General features: G+C 41.6%; 1 protein-coding gene across 1 annotated transcript in view; it reads left to right on the top strand.

Moving 5' to 3' along the window:
* Window positions 1-25,708, top strand: part of ARPP21 (cAMP-regulated phosphoprotein, 21kDa) — a 152,870-nt gene that overhangs the window by 73,911 nt on the left and 53,251 nt on the right. Inside the window, exons 11-15 of the mRNA XM_014548377.1 lie at window positions 1,792-1,893; window positions 7,984-8,021; window positions 9,878-9,937; window positions 13,073-13,302; window positions 18,929-19,264. Coding sequence (XP_014403863.1) covers window positions 1,792-1,893; window positions 7,984-8,021; window positions 9,878-9,937; window positions 13,073-13,302; window positions 18,929-19,264 — 766 coding nt within the window. The remainder of the gene's footprint in view (window positions 1-1,791; window positions 1,894-7,983; window positions 8,022-9,877; window positions 9,938-13,072; window positions 13,303-18,928; window positions 19,265-25,708) is intronic.

Here is a 25,708-nt window from a genome sequence, read left to right as displayed (position 1 = left end):
ACCTCTGATACTACCGTCCTCTTTCCAACCTCCTTGCCCGCCTTGCCTCCCCTTTTGGCATTCAATGGGGAGCCAGAAACCCACGTCCTGGTTGCTTTAGCCATGGCTCTGTGTTGGGCTGCATGGGTGGTGCTTGGCGCAGTTCCTGCTGCATGTGTTGGGGGTTGGGATGCCACAGGCTCCAAGCTGTTGGGAAAAGCTCTGTCAGTCGCGTGTGCAGATGTCTGTGTAACTATGGCAGTCCTTCCACTCCCTACAGCTTTGTCCTTCAGTTGTGCACAAATTGAGCTGGATTATCAAAACGGACCGATGATCACCCGGTGTAGCCGTAAAGAACAAACCTTGTTATGGTGAGGACAGGTGGATTTTGCAACTACCCTACAATCAGTCTTCACAGCAAAGAACCAAGTTCATGTTTTAGTCCCCCAACCCTCCTCCTGCCCATGTTTTATTGTCTGTGTAAATTGTCTGCTTGTTTGGCATGAACTGTAGCACAACTCTTTCTCTGTGTGTGTGTGTATTTCGCTTGTGATAAAACATTGTGCTGTTGTAGGTAGCCTGACTCATGGTATCTGGATAAGGGTGGAGATGTTTTACTAAATCTCTTCTTCAGATGGTGTGGGATCCAGAGCTATTTAGGGAGAACACTAAGTAAATGGCAAAAGAAAACAAGTTTCACATGCAAAAAAGAACAGTAGAAAGTCATGTAAATGCCATTACACTTTGTGTCTCTGACAATCAGAATAGATTTTTTGAAAATGACTTTGCTCTAAAACCCTTAAGGGCAAGATAATAAGCATCTCACTCAAGTTATTATTTTAATTACTCTCGGTGAGTCACTGGAAGGCAGTATGTGCGTCTCCGATGCACTTTAAAAAAAAAAAAAGAAAGAAAGAAAGCTGTTCATCATTTGTATCTCATTTCCTCCCACCACCACCGACACCACCACCCACCTCCGAGCTCCTCCGTGGCTCGAGTTGACTCTGAAACATGTGCCTGTGTCGTGTACCGAGTGGGGATTCGTTGAATGGATGGATGAACGTGGCTAGGGCAGAGCATTTGGTGAGGAATGGCAAGACGAAGATGGGAGGGTAGGTGAGATGCAGATTGTGGTTTAGATGAAGAAGAGCAGTCCTTATGCTGGGTTCTTTGAATGGTACCTTAGATGTCGATATTGACCCCGATCAACAAGCACATTTCAAATTTAATTCCTGCTTCCTATGCCAGATGCAATTCCCAGAATCAGTCATCCAGTGAATAAAAAAATAAAATAGGATCTAGAGAAATAGTGCCCACATCTTCCTTCCCACCCATTATTTCTTGACTCCCTGGCTGGGTTTCTCCAGTCCCCAAGTTTCCAAAGCCATTTCTTCCCTGAGCTACCTTGATCTAGCCATCATTTCCATTTTTACCGACACTCTGCCTCCTTCTAAGAAGTCAAAACCACACGGGTTAGCAAAGGAGACAGAGCCCATCACTGGTGAACTGTGACATAGCTGAGCTGGCTGAACACCTGAGGCACATCCAGGGACTTCCGTTTCAGAAACACCTGTGCTACTTGCATCCAGCAAGGAGGCAACCAGCAAACATGCCCTGGCATTGCTTGTCATGCGCACACGGCACACATGCCCCGCCCACCCCCCACAGCTTCCTCAGGGACCAGAAGGAGTGAGACTTTTCATGCTCCATTTGTTTAAGTGAACATTTGTTATCCTCCGCTGACAGTTGCTAAACCGCAGACTTCTAACAACTCGACTTGGATAACCCTCCTGATTTCTTTTTTCTGTTCAGCAAAACAGAATGCATCCATTTAGAGATGACAGACGAAGTAAATCAATTGAAGAGAGAGAAGAGGAGTATCAGAGAGTGAGGGACAGAATATTTGCACACGATGTGAGTAGTTGTTTTAATTGCCTCTTTAGTGCGGTCCTTCCATCGGCAGTAAGGCAGCCTCATTCCCCAGACAGCGAGCTGGCAGGGACGAAGGAAGCTGGAGCCAGGGAACACATCGAACTGCAGCAAACTCCAGGTGTTTCTGGAAGAGGCCCGGGTTCAGGGAAGTGATGGAAAAGGAGCCAGGGGTTCACGCGTGTTCCTAGGATGTGACCGGTGTGGGAACTGCGGTATAATTTTGGTCAGTTCAATAGGCCTTGAGTACAGAGACAAGGTGCCAGGTTTGAAGAGATGCCTTCACGCCAATATTGGCCAGGAGATAGATGTCACCTTGCTGTCTTTTTCATATTAACACTGTGCAGTAGAATTAAAAGAAAGCGGAGTATGCTGATCACACGCACGCACAGAACTTTCTTTTTTCTGTCTTTCTTTTTTCTGCATTCTTAGCAAGCACGGGCCTTTTATTATAGCAAAGTCAAATAGTGATACTCATTCCCCCCCTCAATTTCAGATCAAATTAGTTTTGTAAACAGTTCAAGGGAATGATGACAAAACAACCTCTTTTGTTCAAATTTCTACAAATAAGATGTGGTGGGGATTTTTTAAACCCTGTTACTCACTCTGGTCAAAACAAAATGCAATTAAATTAGGTAAAAATTAATAGGTACCAAAAAAAAAGGACTGGATATAAATGTAAGAAAATGAGAAGAGCAAGCAATTACCAAAGCCATTCCATCCCATGAAATCATCTGGCAGCCTCCTATCATGTTGGGTCTGCCGTCTGCAGAAGTAGAGGTGTGGGCTCCTTTGTGTAGACTGGGCCAACACCTCCGGATCCACTGAGTCAGGTGGGGCATCTAACCCCCTGTTGCCATTTGCTCCTGGAGGCTCTTTCAGGGCCAGCCTAGTGACCTAGGCTTCCGTGCTCAGCCTGAAGGAGGCCTGCTGTCCTCAGTGGGTTCTAGCCCAAGCCAGTTCCGGGACCTCCAGCCGGTGCTGGGTCCTTTAGCATGAAGCTGCAGAGGAAGCAACACTAGCTGTCCATTCCCTTCACCTTTATACAGGTTTCTGGCATCTCTCCCAGGTCCCCTCTGCCTTTCTTGGATATCTCCCAATCAAACTGTGATGAGTGAATACTCTGGCTTGGAACTCTAGAATGAGGAGAGTGGAAGAGACGGAGATGGAGGTAGCCATAGCTGGATGATGTTTGGGTACAATACTAGAAGATTCTGTACATGTGTGGACTAGATTGTTATTATGGTCAGAGTTATGGATGGTGCAGCCTGACACCTGGAAGGCCTTCAGTTGTGTTTGCTGGGTACCAGAATGAAGTAATGAGAGGATCTGTGCTAGTCCTGCTAGTGTAAGGAGGCCTCCTGTGGCCTGGAGGTGGCATGCTCGTGTCTGGTGACCTTCATGGAGAGACACTTTTCTGAAAACCAGTTCATTCTCTCTCTCTCTCTCTCTCTCCATTTTCCCTCTTTACTCTACACTTCTGTTCAAAAGTAAATACTAATTCAAAAGCAAATACAAATCACCCAGACAACGTACAAGCAACATTATGCTTGTTTTCTCCCCAAAGTTGTGCCACATTGCCAGACACTCAAGAGCCAGGTGACAGAAAAGAGCATCGCTGATGCCTGCCTGTCCTTCGCATCTAGGAAGAGGTCATTACGGGGTCAAAGGGTCAGCATGACTTCCCTACGACCCTATTAAACAGATTAATTGTAAAGGACCTGAGTCCATGGTTAAAGATTGGAGGCAAGTGTTGATGTTTAACCATTTGTACACCATAAAGCATCTACAGATGCAAGCTGTGGACCTTTTTTAATTAAATTCAAAATATCGTGGCAGTTAACTGGTTAAGGCCTCTATGGTCACATGCTGCACTGACATTTTAAAAAAATAACAGCAGACTCACATGTGAGAGAGCTTCAATGGCAAGCTATTGCCGAGCCAGCCCATTCCATGCGATCATTCGCCATCCTCCTTTAAAGGCCATGGCTTCTTCTCTCTGCGAGAGTAGCGGTGTGAGCTCCTTTGACGGGCGCTCTGGTGGCCAGCATGTCTGGCTTTCCTAATTCAGCCTTGTTTCTGACACTGCTCTTCCCCTGATCTCTTAGGGAAGAGGTTTTTCAATTGGCATCTTGTACTCAGAGTAGGTTCATAGACTGCTTTGGAGATTGAAGTCCCAGAAATCATCTGCAAAATGCTATGTTCATGAGCAGATGTGCATTTTTCTAAGGAAAAGGTCTCTAGTGTTTATTTGATTCTTATAACTTTCATCATCCTGTAAAGGCTAAGGGCCACTCTTCCTCCCCCATCTGATAACTCTATACGGAGACAATGCAGTCATACCACCGACGTTCCCTGGATTAGCTTTTTATTGCTGCACAAAAAATATTCCCCAAATTTTTTAGCTTAAAACAAAAACAATAATTCTTATCTCAGGGTTTCCATGGTGTCAGGAGTCTGGAAGTGGTTTAGCTGAGTGGTTCTGGCTCAAGGCTCAAGGTCTTTCACGAGGTTAAGGTCAGGCTGTCAGCTGGGCTGCAGTCATCTGCAGGCTCGATGAGTGGGTAGGTGCTTCCAGACTCACTCACATGCTGCAAGGCTTCAGTTCCTTGCAGGTTACAGGCTGGAGATCTCAATGTTTATGATGCGGGCCTCTCCATAGGCTGTTGAGTGTCTGTGAGACATGGCAACTAGCTTCCCCCAGTGCAGGTGACCCAAGAGGAAAGAGTTGGCCTGAAATGGAAGACACAGTCTTTTATAACCTAATCCTGGAAGTGACATGCCTCCCCTTCTGTTGTATCCTGTTGAACCCATACTCCGGCCATGGTCCCAGGAGAGAGATATGCTACACAAGATAGTGAATCCCAAGAGTGGGGATCATTGGGGGTTACCCTTCATTAACAGGATATTACTGTTCCTCCTCTGTTAACACAAACTCAAGGACATAACAGTAATATGAACTTTCTTGAATATATGGGTGTCACCCAAAAACGTATACATACTTTGAATAATTATTCATTCATTAATACTGAAAAGAAAGAAACATCAATTGAGCTATCAGCTGTTAAGTGTGTATACATTTTGGGGGGACACCCTACATATAGTAACAAATCCTCCTATCACTTATACAAAGACAGGACACTTTAAATAACCCTTCATCTCTGCAATTCCAGGTTCCCAAAGGATCATTGCTGCTGCTCAGACTGTTGAGGTCCACGGATAATAATTAAACTCTAGGAAATCAATTATAAAACAAATGCAAAGAACCCAGCATAAGGAAACTAAGTTATAGACATCTAATCTCTTTCTTAGCTGGTCTTTAATATAGTGCTCTCATAATTTAAAAACAGCTAATAAAGCCAGTTTTCCTTGCTAATTATTAAATAGTGGAGTCATTCAAACAAGTTGATCTATTTATATACTTAAGAGCCTTTTTTTTCCCTACTTGAAGTCACAATGGAGAATTCTAGAGAAACATTTCCTGCTATTTGCACGTCAGCAAAATTCAAATAGATTTTAAAATTTGATGCATTCTTGATAGTTTACAGATGAAATGTATTGTGATGTCTAAGGTGTGTGTGTATCTTGTGTGTGTGTGTGCTTTTTGTACATAGGTGCACCATCAGAATATCCAGGTTACTCTGGGATTTTCCAGAAAACGATTTTCAAATTCAGCTTGAGAACTTTGGCACCTTGAGGCAAATGTATTCATTATTTGAGAACTCAATTGTTGTAAGTCAGAACACAGAACAATTTAGTTCTCAAATAATAATACATAAGTGTATTTTGGTAGTCAGACATGTTTGAAGTATAACTTGTATTTCCTTCAGCTGGCTTCTTGATGAATCCTGTACAATGCTGCTAGTTTGGGGAAGGTTCATTTAAGAAAGCAATATATTTGAAAAAGACATGTTTTGTCTGGAAAGTGATTTCTGAAGGATATTGATGTGTAAACAGGGCCTCGGGGCGGAGCACATCCTGGCTTGCTTTCATGTTCTGGGATTCCTCCTCTGCGAGGACTGATAAGGGCACATGGTGCCACCTGGATTGGGGGTGGGATGTGGGAGAGAAATCTGCAGCCCATTAGGCAAAATCATTTTCTCTTTAAAAAAAAATGAGCCCTTTATATCTGAGAGTGCGTGACAGCTTCGAATGCTGCATTAATCCCTGTGACAATTTTACCTTTCCCTGCTATTAAAATGTGCAAGTTATTAATACTACTTATTTTTGAAAGTGTATATGCATCAGCTACTGAATCACGGCCCATAGCCATTTCTGCGTTATTTATGAAAATGTGGTGGAGGGATGATGAGATGATTTTTATGACCTTTCCACAAAAATCAGAAAAAGTACTCTTGGGATATGTTTTAAGGAAAGGTATTATTAACTTGTAGGTGCTTTATTATTTTTTTTAATTCAAAGAGTTCAGGCTGCTTAACTTTTCCCAAAATGCCATTAGATTCAGGCATGTGAAGAGGTCAGAATGTCTTTGATCAACTCCTTCAAAGTAGTGGTAGAGTTTCAGTAATTTCGAAACCCAGCCAGAACATTGTAAATGCAACTGACCTCTTCCCAGCCAGAGCTGAGCTGTAGTAAAGAACGGAATTCATAATGTATCTCGGAGACAATCTCACTTTCTTTCCCTTCCCATGACTTGACTCAAGCCAGTAGCAAAATCAAACTAAAGGACATAAAGACAGCAAGATAGTTCCTGGACTGTAAACACGCCTTCATAGGAATAATGTCAGTGGCACACCATTTGTATTTGTTTCCCTTTATAAAATACAAATTAAAAAAAAAAAAACCACACAGATATTTTCTGAAAAGGTTTTTTTGGAAATTGACTAAAGTTTTTGCCTTTTGTTAAATAAGGTTTGGGCACACTTGACTTTGAGGAGTGGTTCTAAAGATGCCCTCACCTGGGTGCTCAGGCCACTGAGGAAACATTACGCCCAAAGTTAGCCCTTTGGTTTTAGTGGAAGGATATGATTTCCCAGTAAAAAGTACCGAGAAACCAATATCCTGCTCACCGCTCTGACTAGTGGTTACATTAACGGCATCTTCGAATTCAAGCATTTGATATTGAAAGGTCACTATTATTTTTTAGTTTTAGTCTCTCTTAAAATGGACCTGTTAAACCTCAATTTATTCCTTTAGCAGGTCACTTATCCATCATTTAGAAAATGGACTCTGAAGTATGGTGGATATGTTTATGTTTAGAAACTCAACCGTTTGAAAATGGTTTTCTGTTAATTCCTAAACACAGTCACTATATTATAGGACCAGTGCACCAGCTTTTGTTTGGACTTCTCTTTTTCTGTTGCTGAAATTTAATTTGATCTGCCTTTCCCTCTCATGTAATGATCATGGAATTTTATTTTCTCTCCATTGTGTATAAACACGAGAAGCTAAGACGAAAGTCATTTGGTTTTCTGTGTGAAAAACTAAGAAATCTTCCATGGAGGCTGATGTGTTTTTTTTAATTAGCTTCATTTCATTTTCATTTGTCTTCTGCTCCCCCCTCCCCCTTAAGATTGATTGATGGCATCTCTTCAGTTGTAAGAGCCTTGCCGTCAATCTGTTTATATCCCGAGAGTGTATCGTTGCCGGTGATAACTGCAGGATCCTGGCTTTGCGCTCTCCCCTCCTGGGTGGATCGTGCCAAGCGTGCACGCTCTGCCCTGATTTGAACCTGTCATCGGGGCTCTTGGCGGCTGCATCTCCCCAGCCCCAGAGGAGCCCGCTAGCTCGGGATCCCAGGGTCCCAGGTTTCTCCGGCAGGCAGTTCAGTCCACGTCTCTCTTCTGACCTTGACGCTGAACGGGCTCAATCTATATGAAACCTGGAGGTGCTCTGATGGAAAAGTATTGTGTGCTGCATGAGAATGGTTTCCGCTCTGACTCTAACCTATTTTTTTTTCCTTTTTTATTTCCATTTCTTTTTCTAAAAATGGTACATATGTCTTCTTAAAAATTTTCCCCTTGGAGGGGGAAATTAGTTTTTAAATCAGGCAAGGATTTGGGATCCCTTCAGCATATCCAGAACCTCTGATACAATCCTTTCTTTATTTTTCAGTCAGTTTGCTCCCAGGAAAGCCTTTTTGTGGAAAACAGGTAAAATGAAATTTGCTTTTTTCGTGTCTTTAGAGGAACAAAGTGTGTCATGTGTGTCCTGTATATTCATAGAGATATACATTGCATATATAAGCGTGTGCTTAAATATATGTATCAACAAATACATATATCTATGCGTACACATCTATATATGTACACATGTATGTTACTTAGCATGTCTAAACATTATTTCATGGAGAAAAAAAAATTCAGTTACTTCCAAACATGAGTTTAAATGTTTTCGCTATTTAAAGTCTCAATTTCTGGTCTTCCAACAGTTGTAATTGCTACTGTTTTCACCAGGCATGGAAAAGTATAAATATTGAGACCATAGAGGAACTTGCAGTTTCATTGGCTTATTAACGAGGCTGCTAAAAGCACTTGTATATTTGGTATTAATAACTACTTCTTTGCTCCATTATTATATATAGCTCTATAAATAATAATTAGAACACTATTGTTTAATGTTTCTCATTCTAAATAACCTACCAGTCTTTATGAAAGGCCTAACTTGTGAATCTTATCTAAACTAGTTTGGATTTAGCAGTACACTTGGCTTGGGAGTAAGTAGGAGGAGGTGGTTGCTATGAAATGAATAGGTTACAACATTTATATAAAATCTTGAGCAGAAGAGCAGAAATTTTTCAAATTTAGCTTATACCTTTTTAAAATAGTTTTAAACTGACATAGGTATTAAAATGCTCCATTAATTTAATTGCAGATTTTTAAGGGGAATTAAGAATTCCACATTTGCTGTTATTAATGGGTAACTTGGAATGTAAATATGGTTATTTTAAAAGTGGCAGTTACTTTTATTTTAAAAGTAGCGGTTAATTTTATTTCAGGTGTCAGCTCAATGGGTGGCCCCTATAAAATTGACTAAAATGCAGTCTGTTTGATTAAATTCCAAGACTTACAGAAAGTTTGAACTGGGCATTAGAAATGATTGGGGGCGGGGGGAATGCCATCGTTTATATTAGCAATTAGAAATCTTCAAGTAACTAAGCCCCTCAATTGAATAATCTTATTTTGGAAGAAAAGATGAACTTAGAAAACAAGTCTACATGAGCATTCAAAAACAACTTTAAAATTTATGCAGATTCAGACTGGTATTTCTTATTTACAGTACAGTTAAGAATCGACAAGCATTAACATCTTAGGGATAGTTCTGAATAATTCCAAAATTTTCTATCCTTACCAAAATGATTAAGTGAGCATTTATAATTTAGTTTAGTGGGAAATCTTATTCCCTAGCCTTCTAACCAATCATTCTCTCCTACTTTATTCTATAATTTTATTCATTTATTTGTGTTTTGTACAAACATACTGCTAATACACTGTGTCCCTTTTATTCAAATTAGATTGTATTCATCAATACAATAATTGGTGACATATATACATTGCATATATGAAAAAGTCTTGATGTTCCCATAAAGCAAAAATTTAATAGAATGGATTCCTTACAAAAATAAATATATCTCTTAGATACCTGCCTTTGGAATGTCAATATTTCACTATGCTCAAGAAATAAGGAATAACTTAAATATTACTCAAGAAAAATAGTCACAACTAATATATTTAATTAAATATCTGTTACATCTATATCAATTACTTTTCTTCTACTCTTCTATTTCCTCTATTTCCTCACCTCTTCCCTTTCCCTTACTAACATCAGTGTTTGAATCCTAGGTTAGGGAAGAATCACACTGACATTAATTTATTATGGCTAAATTAAATGTCATACAAATAAAACAGTATATGGGATTGATTTGCAAGACAGGTGTATTATACTAGAGTACACTTCCATTTATTACCTTCAGGTTTTATATCATAAAAATCATGTTTTTCATTTCCAGTAGGCTCTTGGAAGACAGTAACATATGCAATGAGACCTATAAGAAAAGACAGCTCTTTCGGTTGGTATGGTTTACTTTTCTAAAACTGTGTTTTCAGATTATGTGGCAGAATCAATGTTAAATATAAGTGTATTAGTGTAAACTATCTCTGTTCATGAAATGAAATATGTTCAGTTATCTCTTTGTAAAGCTTTTTACAGAGCTAGCGTGGAAGCCATATTGGATAATGTGAGATCCAGGACTGGGAGACCATTACTTTGATACAATCCTTTAGCGGTCTTCCTTTGATTTTCTGATTGTTTTTATTTTCTCAAGGGCTAACTTTAGAAGCACACTGATTTAACATTCCCAAATCAACTTCGGTGAATTACAGAGTTAAAATTTCTCTGACAGGTTGCAATTGTGTATACATTCCCAACACTGGAAACAAATCATTGATAACTCCATTTGAGTTCTTGATTTTTAGCTATTACTATCCATCATGCTATTTCAAACAGTATTTTTTTCAAGAACAGATTTTATTTCTAAAGAAAAATAAGAGATTGCTTCCAATTATAATGAACTACTTAAGACAAGATCTTTTGTGGGCTATGGGTAATTTTATATGTGTATATAAAATTATATATAATATTAAATTATATAATATAATTATAATTTTGTAACTATAATATAAATTATATATTTTTAAGTTGTGAGCTAGGCTAGAAGCTCCATTAAAACAGAGGGATCATACCTATATCACTACTCTATTAAATGTGCCTCTAGCATTCATTATGAAACTAAGGATATACACAGTCCTCTCTATACACTCAATACCTAATACATATATTAATATGTTAGTTCTTTTGTGAATATTAGGATTCATCTCTGTTGTAGGACAGGCAAAATAAAGAAAGAAAACTTTACTAGGAATCCTGCCCACAATCCTGAGAATGTGCCCTGACTGGGGCTTGAACCCGTGACCTTTTGATGCACCGGACAACTCTCAACTAAGTGAACCTCACCTGCCAGGGCTTAAATTCCCTCTTTTAACATGCACAGATCTTGATTTAGGATGATGACTTGTGCTGGTGGAGAAGTAGAACTTAAGAAAATCTTAGGTTGCCTTATTAGCCAGGGGATATAGCACAAGTCTAGAGGAACTACAATATGTTCTAGAAACAGCTATGCCAGAGGGAAGGGTGTAAACTACAGCACCCTAGCTTGCACCCAGGAATAGTGGTGGACACCTCCTTTGCAGAGAAAGGGCCACCCACACTGGCATTTAGGGGACATCTGGATTCCTCCCAGGGAGGTGCAGAGCTAACAGGGAGAGGGGCCACTGAAGCAGAATTAGTTATGATCACCCCCACATGGAGAACTTCCTTCTGACGCACCCTGTCTGCTGAGGTAAGAACCAACTCAAATGTTTCTGATAATAAACATTCCAAATTAGCTACACCTGAGATTACTGTCACATCCTTGGTACATTTACAGGTGCTAAATACTATTTAGGCAGGCTTGGTCAAAGATGGGTATAAGTAACCAGAATTCAACGGGAAAAGAATGAGGTTGAATTTGGAGATTGAGAGGGAGACAATCGGGGATGGAAAAACTCTTTCTAGCAGAAAAGGGTACTTTTCCTCCAGGCTACCTCCGCTGGCTTTCTTAAATTTCAAAGGATTTTAAGAACTAAAGTCACCTGGCCATTGGTGAGTGTTTGAGACTTCCTGCTCGCAGCCTTGTCTTTTTAAAGATGGTCCTTGTTTCTAAAACCGGTCCTAAGGCCCTGAGAACAGAGAGCATGTCTGTAAGGAAATATTAACAAAGGACAGCAGGGCACGAAGCGGGTTTTGTTTTGTGAGTTTTCTGTTCCACTTCCTCCCCTCACTTTACAAAGTTCCTATCACAGATGAGCTACGTCATTTTTATTATCTTTGGGTCCATTTACCTCCTTCCATTTTCATGAAATAAAAGAAAAAGCTTAGTAAAGTTGAAGTAAAACCTAACATTTTCTCTGGACCTCCTGTACAATTTGGCGCATGTTTCAATCAGATATGCATACCTCTAGCTTCCCAAAGTCCATTATTATCTTTAGAAGAATATTGATCAGCAAAGCTAATGGTCCCGTCTGTGAGATTTGGATCAAGCTGGAGTATGTCACATCACAGTCCTATGAAAAGAGGGGTGATATCTACTGCCTGCGATGTATGTCCCCATTTACTTATAATCCATGGGAATCTAAGAATATTTTAATGATCCATTATTTCCAACCGCAGAAAAGGCTTTGAAAATATGAAGTTACTCTTTAAGCAGATTGGAAACCAATGAAAATGCAAATTTCACCCACTTTCTCTAGAAAAGACATGCCGTTTGGTACACTGCTTACAGATTCTCTGGAGTCTTGAAAATTCACTTGTGGCTATTGGCCCTCTTCCAACACATCCGCTTTTTTTCTATTTGAATTTTGAACAAATGTGTTATTCCACCTCTGCAGCTTTTGTTGTTTGTTTGTTATTTCCATGGATCCCCCTGGAATGTCTCTCCTTGTTGCTATTCGCACCGGCTTTTCCATGTGAAAAGGATTAAGAGGCTCTTTCCTCTGCCTGTGAAGGGTGAATCACTGGGAAACAGTCTCACCATCAGCCAACCGGGAGTTCCTGTGATTTCTGGACTGTCCCTCAAAGCTTTCATGAATTCAGACACGTAGCTCATGACGTTAGAAAACACATGAATGAATACAGGGCCTTTCTGGAGCTGTGTGCCCTTCCCAGAGTCCAATTACTTAATGCCAAAGGGGAGACAAAACTCTTCCTTGGTGGGCGTGGCTTTGAGGGTCATTCAAGATCCCAGGTGTTTCCAATTCCTTGTTGACGTGGGTCCGGAGACTTCATCCTCCCTCCCCTCCACAACAGAAGTCTCCAATTATGTTCTCCGCCATGTTTTTCTAGTTGCTTCTCCTTCACCGGCAGAGGGATCGTGCGGCCTTTCAGTTGGGTGTTTTTCTGTTTGTGACACGTTATGTGTGATGCGTGACCCGTCTGCCATCCGTGAGGCACGTGTGGCCCTGCTGGGGAGGCAGCAGGTCTGCTGGGGAGGGCGGACGGGGAGGGTCTCCTGTAGACGACTCTTCGGAGAAAGGTCCCACTCCGTGCCCACGACTGCGCCTGGGATGTAACACTGTCCCCGTGCCTTTTTCTGATGGCCGTGCTCCAGGGGCAACCGAGATGGCTCGGGGAGGACGTCGGGGAGTCGGCAGAGCAGCTCGGAGAACGAACTCAAGTGGTGCGACCACCAAAGGGCCTGGAGCAGCACGGACTCCGAAAGCTCCAACCGCAATCTCAAGCCCGCCATGACCAAGACGGCGAGTTTTGGGGGCATCACGGTGCTGACCAGGGGTGACAGCACGTCCAGTACCAGGAGTACCGGGAAGCTGTCCAAAGCAGGTAGTTAGCCCTGGAGGGGTTTAAGTCCCGTGGTGTTTTCTGAAGTCCACCCGAGCCGTAAAGGCGCCCTTCCCTCTGGCTCTGAGTCAACTAATGATGATGACATGAATCTGGGATAGATTGAGGTCAGAAGGTGCAGTTTAAATCCCAGTACTGCCTCTGGCTAGCTGGGTGTGAAAGTCCAATTATTAACCTCTCTAATCTCTAGTTTCCTCATCTATAACATGTAGGTTATAATAGAATATGACTCGAACCCCCCTCAATAGACTATTTTAACTTCCATTTCAATGATTGCCCTAAAAACGGTTACCAAGGCACGTGCACAGGGCAACTGTCCTGTGAAGGTTGGCTTTTTAAAAATCTAATATTATGAGTTATTCCATAAAGCTACATTATAGCAATGTTGGTATTAGTTGTTTCCATTCCTGTTTTGGTATGATGTTAGTGTGATCCTGGGCAAGCTAGTTACCCCATGTGCGCCTCAGTTTTCTCATCTGAGAAATGGGAAGAATAATAGCACCAATATTTCAAAGTAATTGTTAAAACCAAGAGTTAATATACCCAAAGCGATACCTGGCAGGTTGTTAGGCCTCAGTAAGCACCAGTTCCTGTTTATTTTGCTTATTGCCGTGCCATGTTTCCATCCTTGCTTTGCCGATAAGGAGAGTGGTCCTCAAAGGTTTAGAGTTTCCACGGAGCCAGGTCCATGCAGCTGGGTTTTATTGTTTTTGTTTTTGTTTTTTGGTGGTGTTTTTTTCTTCTAAGTGAATAGTGATCTTTTGAGTCTGGTAGTTCAAGTTTGCATGGGCAGGCTCTGGGAGTTCTTAATGATGAGAGGTCTCGAACCATTAACTTGAAACAAATTTAAACTGATGGAAGCATCAACACCATGGGCTTCACGAGTCTGCAAAACACCCCACATGGTCTTCCATTTTTAACTCTTCTTTTCCCAAGAATCTCTCACCATCGTTTACAAATTACTTTCAAATATTTATGATTTTAAAAACCTCATAAAGCCCTAACCGGTTTGGCTCAGTGGATAGAGCGTCAGCCTGCGGACTGAAGGGTCCCAGGTTCGATTCCGGTCAAGGGCATGTACCTTGGTTGTGGGCACATCCCCAGTAGGGGGTGTGCAGGAGGCAGCTGATCGATGTTTCTCTCTTATCGATGTTTCTAACTCTCTATCCCCTCTCCCTTCCTCTCTGTAAAAAAATCAATAAAATATATATTTAAAAAAAAAAAACTCATAAAATCTCAGGAAGGTAACAGATGACCCTTCAGTAGCACTCCATGAACTTAAGTTTTTATTTGTATTTATTATTTTTATTGAATTTACTGGGGTGGCATTGGTGAGTAAAATTGTATAGGTTTCAGGTGTACAATTCTATAACACATCACCTGTATATTGTATTGGTGCTCATCACCCCAAGTCAGGTCTCCTTCCATCACCATTTTAGTCTAGTATGTACTGTCATTGTTTTGGTTTGGTTTGGGTTTTACTTCAGAAGTGGGGAGGCCCTGACTCTCAGCTAGGGTGGGGGTGAGTACTGGGATTCCCTAGCAGGCCCTGGGTCTCAGGGTGCACTGGGGGTGCATTCAGGGCCTGGGGTCGCAGGTGAGTGGCAGGCCAGAGACAGGAGGAGAATGGTGAATGGGCAACACCAGCCAGAGGTTAGACATGGGCTGCCCTAGGCTGTGAGTACTTTCCCAACCAAGCATCACACTCACTCTAGGGGGTGTTCTATGAAATCCAGGCTCATTATGCTAATCGTTTAACATAATTATGTTGTTGACAAATGCCTCCTGAGAAATTATCTCGTGTTTTCTTACATAGGCAGAAAATTAATAGCATTTAGTCATAGTCACTCCTTTAAATGTACATATCTTACTTCTTGGAACGATTCAGGTGAGCTCACCCTGCCTTCTGTCATTTTTATTCACCAATTGGAGAATTCTTGATTTCTAACTCTAATTAATTGCTCTTGCTATATCCCACTATTGCAGCAACTGAAGTCAAGAAAATCCACTGTGGTGCACTTAAGCACTTGTAAACTAAGAAAGGTTTAATAGTTTTACATCTTCTTAAAAGGCAGAAACCAAGTACCTTAAATGGCGCACTTGAAAATTCCAGTACACCTAAAGAGCTCTTACGATTTTTAAATTAATCGGCATTCTCCATGCACCAACCCCCAATCCCTTCCAAAGCAAAGGTTTTTGGAAACATTTAAAACACCTCAAGAATGCTAAAATGCCATGTTCTCTGAAGAATGGTCAGAAATTGTAAGTGCTTCAGACATTTTCTAATCTAAGTGTCTCCATTTGAAAGCTTGTCAAGGTGCAGGAATGGAAAGCCAAAAAAAAAAAAGTAAAATAATAATAATAAAGGCATCAAGATAGGCTGTCAAAACAAACTCACAGTTTCCCAAGCGGGTTTTTATGAAGCAAAGCTGTCAGTTCTACTGTCGTGAAACTTCAGAGCAGCACAAGTTTCCAATTTTTGACCTCATTGTGCACAGTGGGCTTGCAAACAGTCCGTCTACCTCTCAGAAACCATGTCAGGTGCTCTTCTCTAGTTGGTTGCAGCTTTGTATAGATAATAATAGGACGTTTTCCAAGTGGGAAACACGTTTTTCTACATTTCGGAGAAAGCATAGTACTGAAGTCTGAACATACAAGCACAGTCTCTGGGGCCTGGGCTGCCTTTTCCCTGTTGCATCCCCCACACGGAGCACGTGGCCACCTAACAGATGTCCCGAACACACCCTTGGGGGTGGATGACATCACTATGTCATTACATCCTCCTTGTGGTGAGTATTTGAATGGTGCTTGTGCTGCAACCTCAGCAGTTTCCTGGCAGTGGTGATGTGGTTGAAGAATAGGAGTATGACCCCTGTTTCTCTCCATTATTTCTCTATCATCCCTCCCTCTGGACCTCCACAGTAGGGGTTCTCACCTTTAGCTGCATCAGTGTCATGTGAAGGATTTCTTGAGCACAGATTGCTTGTTCAGAAACCATGCTTGGAGAACAACTGTTCTAGAGAAATAGATAGCCTTCTGTTTTGTTTTAATTATTGTATATGGCCTGGCATTTTGTTTTCTGGACGCAAGGCCATTCTAGTTGCCCCCTTCCTAGTCTACATTCTAGAGTATTTTTTAAAATTCTTTATTGTTGAAAGTTAGAGTGTTTTTGACGCCAATGCAAGACACTTCCTCTTGCTGCCACTCCTCTTCTGCATGTTTATTTTCATCATTACACTAATGCATCCTAGATATTTTCTTCTGCCCTGTAATACTGAATTCTGACCCCTGGATCTAGAAACATTTTCTTGAATTCAGAAAAAGAACACTTACGTTTCAGGGTCCTTAAAAAAAGAAAAATTGCATCAGATGAGTTAAGCAGGCAAGGAAGACTTTATCTCATAATTATTGCAATAGGAGTTAAGACTATAACAACAGGGGAGGGAGATTAAACTCCACCCTGCTGAAACAGAGGGCTGGAGAGCATTAGTGAGCTGGTGGAAAGTGCTGGATGACGTTAGAGAGGTGATTGGTCAATGTGATTGCACCATCTGTGTTTGCTACTTGGTGTTTATCAAAGTCAGGTTCTTACCCTCCCACAGAAGCTGACAGACAAGGGCACTATTCTTCTTGATCTCATTTCAAAGGGATGGCTCCCAAGTCCTCCCTAGCTCACACCTCAAATCAGAGTTCTGACATGCCTCATTGGCTCCAGCTCTTTCTCACGGTGTATCCCCTCCGCCCAGACATAGGCATGATCATTTTTATATGACCTTACATGTTGGGGGTCAGAAGTTTTATTGTATGATTACTGTTGTTGTTGAGTCTCTACTAGTGTCAAACTTGGACTGCAGCATCAGATCATACATGGCAAGTCCTCAAACTCTACAGTTTGCACTGGGGCTGTGATTTCTGGGTCATAATATCAGTGAGGTGGTCTCAGAATTACTCCTAGCATTTTCAAAATTCTGTGTAGATCCTTTATTTTCCCCCTCATGTTATTCAGAACTACATTAGTATTTTTAAACTGGCTAGTTGGAGCATCCTGAATTAATCTGAAACTTTATTAATATTAAGAACCAAGTCATGGAAAAAGAGAAAATTCCCAACTGAGAACATCTGTGGTAGTCCATGGTATCCTCATATGCATGCTTTTAGGAGGCAGTTAGGTCCTGGTTAAATCTATATTAGTCCGCCAAGAACAAATCCTAGTTCTGTAATTTCCTAGCTCTGTGAGTCCACTTGAGTTACCTAACTTCTCTATGCTTTAATTTCCCTATCCATATAGGCAGTAATAGTACTTATTATTAGGGTTTATCCAGGTGCTCACACATACTGAATTCTCAAGAAAAGTCACTATCCTCCTCCTCAGAAACCAGCACTCTCCACTGGCCCCTCTTCCCTGCAGCAACCTGCTGTATTCCTATCCCTTATTTTCGAAGAATCCCAGTTTAGTTTAAGGGTACATTTTAGAATCTTTAAAACAAGGTGAATATATGTGTTGTATATGTTAACCTTTAATGCCATAGAAGAATGCATTTTTTCATGTCCAAAGTCAAAAGTGTGTGCTAATAATTTAAAAATGGTATTGTACGGCATTCTTGCAATCTATGGTAGCGTCCAAATCACTTATTGGCTTAAATTCACAGATATTTAAATTTTGCTTGGTGTGTTTTCTCTTGGAAGCTCTGGTTAATAATCTGGTTGATGCCCAGAACAGTCATGGTCAAGGTCCCCACAGCTACTTGACTCTGGTTGCAGTGAAGGGCCCTATTGCCTAATGGGACGGATGTAGCAACTGTTTCTTTGTCCCAGAGAAAGGAGAGGGAGATGATTATGGCTAGAGTCCACCTTGGGAGCTTCTGCACACTGACCTAGTCACCTACAGGTGAAAAAGCCACAGCCCCCAGGCATGCCCAATGACTTAACTGTTCTGTGTCACTTAAAGAATGCTTCATGATTGTCATGAAGACCAAACCCACCTTGGTCCACCTGTTGGTTATATTAATAAGACTTCTGCAAACGTGTGAACTACAGTGCAGAGCTTAAGCACTCCCAATAGGAATGATCCACTTCTTCTACTCACATCTGGGGGGAAAGATTATTTCCAGCTCTGTGCCTTCACATTTTAACTTTGCGGATGTTGAAGCACCAGTATTTAAGAACCACCTGTATGATTAGCATATCACAGGACTCCTCCTTAACCTGGTCTCTTGAAGCTCTATTTCAGTCATTTTAGTCTCATAACTCCAGTAAGACGTTCCCATGGCTTTAATTACTCGGGGTGATGGGAGTTTTCAGGCACTGAGTTCAGAGCTTTAGGGTACCATTTACCAGTCAATCACCCTAAGGGCATGTGCGAAGGCTAAGAGAGTGTTCATTCTTAATCTCGCTTTTAAGGAAATTGACACATCTGAAAACTGTGTAGCAGATATCTCAATAAAATATGAGCCCAAAATGTGGGAGGGGCATTCGTTATTCCTGCCCTGCAGCACTCACCTCGAACTCTTGAATGATGGATTATTTAAAGGAGCATTTAGACCCAGAGCTGTGGTTTTTGTCCTCTTCTCCTTGATGAATGACGTGTCGCTTTGTATCTCTGTGGTAGGTTCTGAGTCGTCCAGCAGTGCCGGCTCCTCGGGATCGCTGTCCCGCACCCATCCGCCTCTCCAGAGCACACCCCTGGTCCCGGGCGTGGCGGCCACTTCTCCTGGCTGCGTGCCCTACCCGGAGAATGGGATGGGGGGCCAGGTCGGTCCAGGCAGCACCAGCTACATCCTCCTTCCACTGGAAGCTGCAACAGGCATCCCGCCCGGAAGCATCCTTCTGAATCCGCACACAGGTTCGTGTATCATTTCCTCTGCTTTGGCAGGGACTCAAGACCAGAAGTTTGTTCTCGTGCTCAGTCTTAGGATTTTACTAGCCAGTTATTTGAAAACGAGAGGTCCGATGCACGAATTTCATGCAAGGGGCTTAGCCCCCGCCCGCCGTGGCTTTGTCCGGAAGGTCGTAGGGAAGGACGTCCGGTCTAATTAGCATATTACCCTTTTATTATTATAGATTCTTGAGCAGGAGAGCTTGGTGCATGTACTTCTAGGGAGAGTCTTGGCTTAGGATCTGTTGCTACAACCTACATCTCCGTACTGCTATCAGTATTGATATAGGTATATAGGCATAGATGCTTCCCAGAAATGCCCCCTGTTCTCTGTCCGCTCATCACTGACCACGGTGTTTCTCATGTCTCCCAGGAACTAAGATCTGAGATCAGTGAGTGGTGACTGGGATACACTAATTGAAACTTGGTGTTTCTCAGAATAAATCCATGCATAGCCTGTTATGATGTTCAAAGTGTCTCTGCATCCAAAATATTTCATGAACGTGAGACATTAGTTGGGACGCAGAGTGGATTCTTAACTGTAGCAGATATTCCTGGCCTTGCCAATTCCCCCAGTTCCTACTAGAGAATAAGGCACATCAGCGACATCAGCGGCGAAGAGGGTACAGAGAGCAAATTCTTGTGTATTTTAGAGATTTGAGGCCTAGACTGGTTTTGGTAGAGTGTGGAAAAGTGGCATCTTCCTGATTATGGTTTCTTCAAAGGTAAAAGGCTATTGGCTCTTAGTTTTTTCATTTCTCTAGCATTTGGTTAACTTCCATAGACCCAGAGCATTGAGCCAACAGACGGATGAGGGAGACATCCCACGCTGGGCTCCATAGACCCAGAGCATTGAGCCAACAGACGGATGAGCATTTGCTTTATGAGGGAGACTTCCCACGCTGGATAATGTTGCCCATGCCTCCAAGGTATTTGGCAATATCTGCAGACATTCTGATTATCATGACCCGGGGAGGAGGGGGCTGCTACTGGCCAGAGGTAGAGGCCAGAGGTGCTACTAAACATCCTACAAGGCACAGGTCAGCTCCTTACAACACAGGAGTACGCAGCCCCAAAATGTCAGCAGTGCAGTGGTTGAGAGAGCCTGGGTTGAAAGGTTTGACCTTGACTCGTCACTTCCTCAGAAGCCTTCCTAGTGATTGAATTGTCTCAAAATATATCTGAGGTTTGGTTTAGGTTATTGCAGTGTACTTCTTTGATGTGCTAAACTTGAAAATGCAAAACCGGATGTGACGCTCATAAAAATGATCCGACTCCATTTTCTGACATATATAGTGCTATCAGCAATTAGGAAATTCAGAGAAACATGAGAATGATAGTAAAAGAGCTACTTGAATAATTGCCACAGTTTCATGAAAACATATGGCACATTCTCAAGGCATGGTGTTTGAGACGTTTTGAAAATGCCATCAGCTTTAGGGAAAAAGAAGGCATAATCATTTTATTGAAAACCATTTGAAAGCTTTCTGATTAGATACTTCTAAGGAGAATATTAGATTGCCTTTATCTTATTTGGATCATCGTAAGCACTATAAAATAAATTAAAAGAAAACCAGCGTCCTATTCACTACTCTGGGCTCTGATTGAAGTACGATCCGACTCTGTTGGCTTAAATTCTTTCTCTTTTAATTGAGATGGTGGGCTTGCAGACAAGAGCACAAAGCTAAGCATTCGTTTTGAGTTGTTTCATTTTCAGCCAAATTGCAGAGTGTTTCACAAAAGCACAACAGAGTATTTTTCGGGTAGAATGCGAGAATATTACTTGTAATGACAGTGTGGCTGTGCATGCGTATGTGTATATTATCATCTGTAATCTTGTTTACAGAAAAGGAAAGCAAGCTCTTTCTGGTGCCAAGCCCCAATTCTTTTTCATCGGATGGAGTCATTAGAGCCGTTGTCACAATCTCTCCTTTCAGAATGGATCCTAACTAAGGAACAGGATCTAATCAAGCTGTTGAACGGCTTTGCCATACACACTTCTCTGATCTGACAAATGCTAGACCAGCGGTTCTCAACCTGTGGGTCGCGACCCCTTTGGCGGTCGAACGACTCTTTCACAGGGGTCGCCTAAGACCATCCTGCATATCAGATATTGACATGACGATTCATAACAGTAGCAACATTACAGTGATGAAGTAGCAACGAAAATAATTTTATGGTTGGGTCACAACATGAGGAACTGTATTTAAAGGGCCAGAAGGTTGAGAACCACTGTGCTAGACCTTAAAATATCCCTAGACAAGAAGGAGAATGTACTAATACATTGTATACTATGGTTGAGTGGTGAGATGTAAGGAGGATTATGATGTTTCTTCCTTTACAGAATGTTTTTGTAAATCAAAAATATGTACATAATTGTATGTATGTGTGTGTGTGTGTGTGTGTGTTATGTGTGTTGTGTGTATATGTTCATGACTGTCTGTCTCTCTACCTGTCTAACCTCTTATAGGCCTCTACTACTGAAACTGGAAATCTGCCCGCTTTGGGCTGGAACTCCCCTTTCTCTGTCATTTCTGTGAATGAAATCCACACTTCTCATCCTCTGCCAAACACATAGTAGAAATTCCTGGCTGTTAGGAACCAACAGGATATAACTACGTTGCTTCTTATGTCCATTTTTCTGGGGTTCATTTCCTTGTTACCAGAACATTTATATGCTCCGGTGGAAAAGGACCATATTTGGCTATTTTTTACTTCCCTAGATTGGATAACAAATTAGCCTTATGCACCATGCTTAGGCACAGGTGGTCAGTAATTACAGGTGGTCATATAATTACATATAATTGAAATATTATCAACTACCCATTACACACACACACACACACACACACACACACACACTGAGTGGCCAGATTATTATGACCACCCAATCAGTTCTTCATTGACACTTCCAAAAATACTGAATATTGAAAACTTCCTAAGCAAATACTCTCAAGGTTTTATTATTATTATTATTATTATTATTATATTATTATTATTTGCATAGCTAATTCAGTTCATTGTACTGATGGGGTGGTCATAATAATCTGGCCACTCAGTGTATATATGTGTATATATGTATATATGTACACATATATACATATATACACATATATATTGAGGTGGATAGGGAGCAGTTTTTCATCTGATGTCTTATATTTGAGAATATGGCTCAAGTATGACATTAGGATTGATGAAATATCTGTTTTAAGCAGGAGTAAGACAAGCAATGATTTGAAAATACGAAGCGCCTGCCAGTCATGTCTTCTAAATGAAACAAAAACGAAACTTCCTTTGTCAGCACAATTGACTTGGCTCTTGCTAAGCACTAAATATTTGGCTCTTGCTGCTCCCCAGATACAGCCACAGGTTTTCATTTTGTCTGGCCCTAGACTCGGCGCTCAGGACCTTGGGCCTGTTCTTCCTTTGCTTTTCAGGCATCTGGAGGCTCTGTTTCAAAGTTACCTCTCTGTTAGGTCTTCGTGTTTGCAAGGCAAGCCTGTTCTGAGCCTTGACTTTGATCTTTCTTGGACTCAGCCTCCTTTCAGAAATTTCTAGCAGAAACTCAACTTTGTTTGGCTATTTTCTTTCAACTCAGTGGTATCCAGAGATGCCAGTCGCCTTTGGCATCCCTCAAGTACTTGTCAATGCCGGGATAGGTTGTCATTCCACTTTGCTTTGCCTTCATCTGTGCAGGTGCATGAGTGTGTGATGTGAGGGCTGCCTTCAGGGACTTCACTTTGAACAGCCCGATGGGCCTCCGTGACCCTCTCCTTTTTTCTATTTCACAAGACTTCTAGCATCTGTTCACCCAAACTACTCCCACCTTTGTCTTAAATGCCCTGTGAAGTTTCTGTGTGCTACTATTTAAACCTATCTTTGCAAGATCTGGATGAATCCTTGCCTCTCCACAATCACCAGCTCCCTTATAATCTGACTAGAGGCCCAGTGCACGAAATTCGTGCAAGGAGCTTGGCCCTCGCAGCCCCAGCTTCGTCTGGAAGGTCATCTGGAAGGACGTCCGATCTAATTAGCGTATTACGCTTTTGTTATTATAGATTGATCACCTTCTAAACCCGAGAGGAAGGGAGAGGGATAGAGAGTCAGAAACATCGATGAGAGAGAAACATCGACCAGCTGCCTCCTGCACACCCCCTACTGGGGATGTGCCCGCAACCAAGGCACATGCCCTTGACCGGAATCGAACCCGGGACCCCCCAGTCCGCAGGCCGACGCTCTATCCACTGAGCCAAACCGGTTTGGCACACTTTTGTTATTATAGATTGATCACCTTCTAAACCTTAGGAAAGGAAAATCTCTTTCTCTCACCCCCTTTTTTCCTTTTAAAATAAATACCCTTCTGCCAAGTACATGGTAGACACACCTTGGTGTTAAGAACCAAGAGCATATGACTACTTTGCTTCTTGTGTCAGTTGCCCATGGGTTCATTTTCTTGATACCGGCATATTTATAAGCTCTTTCTGGGGATGATGGGTCATACTTTGTTGTGTTTTTATTTTTGGTTTTTGCATCCTGGAATGGTTAACAAAGTCTTAGTCACTGTGCAGGGCTCAATAAGTATATATTAGTAAAATAATATCTATTACACATTATCCATGTTGCTGAGGAGAGGGGAGACATGTTTCACCTAATGTCATGTATCGGAGAGGAATGAGCACTCTGCACGGAACCTTTCCTCAGCCCTGGCGCAGCGCACAGCACGGGCTCACCTCTGTGACTGCACTCTCTGTACTTGTGCCAACACACGTGCCAGGGCCTGCTGGGCATGCCAGTGCAGGTCCTGACATGAAGACCTCTTCTGAGCTGGAGAGTCCCAGGGTTGGCTAGTTTTTCTGTCCCCTTTGGACTTCAGCTGTCATTCAAACTAACTGCTTGTATTCAGTGGTCACTGCATCTGGGTGGTGGAAATGGTAGAACACAGAGAGGTGGTCATTGCCCAACTTGAAAACCAAGAGTCACCCATCCTTGCTGTCTTAGGAAATCATTTGTTCTCTTTCCTGGCATCCACCTCACCTCTTTCATTTTCCTCCATTATTTTTACTCTCCTCAAATCAATCTTCTATACTTGCTTCTCCTTCCAGAAGAACGCGCCATCACTCTCTACCCAAGTTGATTCTTAGTTCTTTTCCTATGTAATTATTTCAGAACACTTATTTCTTCTGATAATAATATTGATAATATTTCAAACGGGATCTAAACTGTATGAAAAAAACACGTGACTATCTGCAGTTATGTTTTTCACCCTAATTATGCTCAGCTTTTCACACTTCCCGGAGATGTTGAAAGTCATATAGAATAGAATAGATTCTTTCTTTTAGTTTGCCATTGTTGTGTATATGTTTGTATGTTAGTGTATTTTTATACGCACATAGACTAATTTTAAAATGGTTTCATATAAAGTTGCTGTGGAGATTTTTTAAATATTAGGTACCTAAATTTTTCCTCTTTTAAAGATACAAAAAATGGGGTGGAGGTGGGGGCACTAAGGATTTGAACACTAAATGGCCTAATAGAATTTTTTTTTGAAATTAAGCTATTTTTCATCTTTTCCAAAATTGCTGGTTTGTGGGGAGAAAAATGGGTTGCAGATTTAAAATCCAGAAGAAAGCTATTTTTAAAAAGAGATAAAATTAAATGACAGTGACAGGAAAACAAGTATCCATAAAGAACATTAGAAAAAAAAATGCCACTCAATTTAGTGATTGTTCCGTGAATATAATTCTGGTACATTTGCTTCCATCATAGCATGTGTGATTGGTTATGAAACTGTTATCAGTTCAGGCAGGTTATGTTCATGGAAATGCAGCATTTAAAGTTGCTTGTTATACACACACACACACACACACACACACACACACACAAACACATCTGGGCTGAAATTTCCTGGTAATGATGGGGAATGCTAAGCTCCCATACGGATCCTAACTGAGCTGAAGTCAAATCCATTGTCATTTGCCTGTGAGAACTTGGTTTGATTTCACTACAAAACCAGCATTTGCCTCGCCAACCTATCCCAGTTTACTTTCTTATGTCATTTACAGAGTGCACAGGTGATGGGCATACCTGCACACATCTGACGTGTGGCCTTAGCAAATATTTGCACATGTTGAACACCTGCGTAAGCATCACCTGGAGTAAGACATAAAGCATGTCTCGTCTCCCAGGAGCATCCCTCATGGTCCCTTAGAGACACCACTATTCCGAGTTCCATTGCGTTGGCAAATGATGCCTGATCTTGAATGAAATGGGACTGGAATTATACAGTCGCTGCCCTTTGGGGACTGGTTTCTTTCACTTAGCAAACATCATCTAATTAACATCATTTGAGAACAGTTGGCTCTTTGTTGTTAAGTAGCATACAGCTTTTTTTTTCACTAGACTATCATTTCCTTTGGGTCAGGTTTTATATTCCCCTCTCTGTTCTTTTTTTGGTGGTTGCCATTGCTAATTTTCCTCACATTGCTGGTGATCTTTGGTGGTTCTTCACATACG

This window comes from Myotis brandtii, unplaced genomic scaffold (assembly GCF_000412655.1).
Source record: "Myotis brandtii unplaced genomic scaffold, ASM41265v1 scaffold506, whole genome shotgun sequence".
In the NCBI taxonomy this organism is placed as follows: domain Eukaryota; kingdom Metazoa; phylum Chordata; class Mammalia; order Chiroptera; family Vespertilionidae; genus Myotis; species Myotis brandtii.
This window is presented reverse-complemented; position numbering and strand designations above follow the sequence as displayed.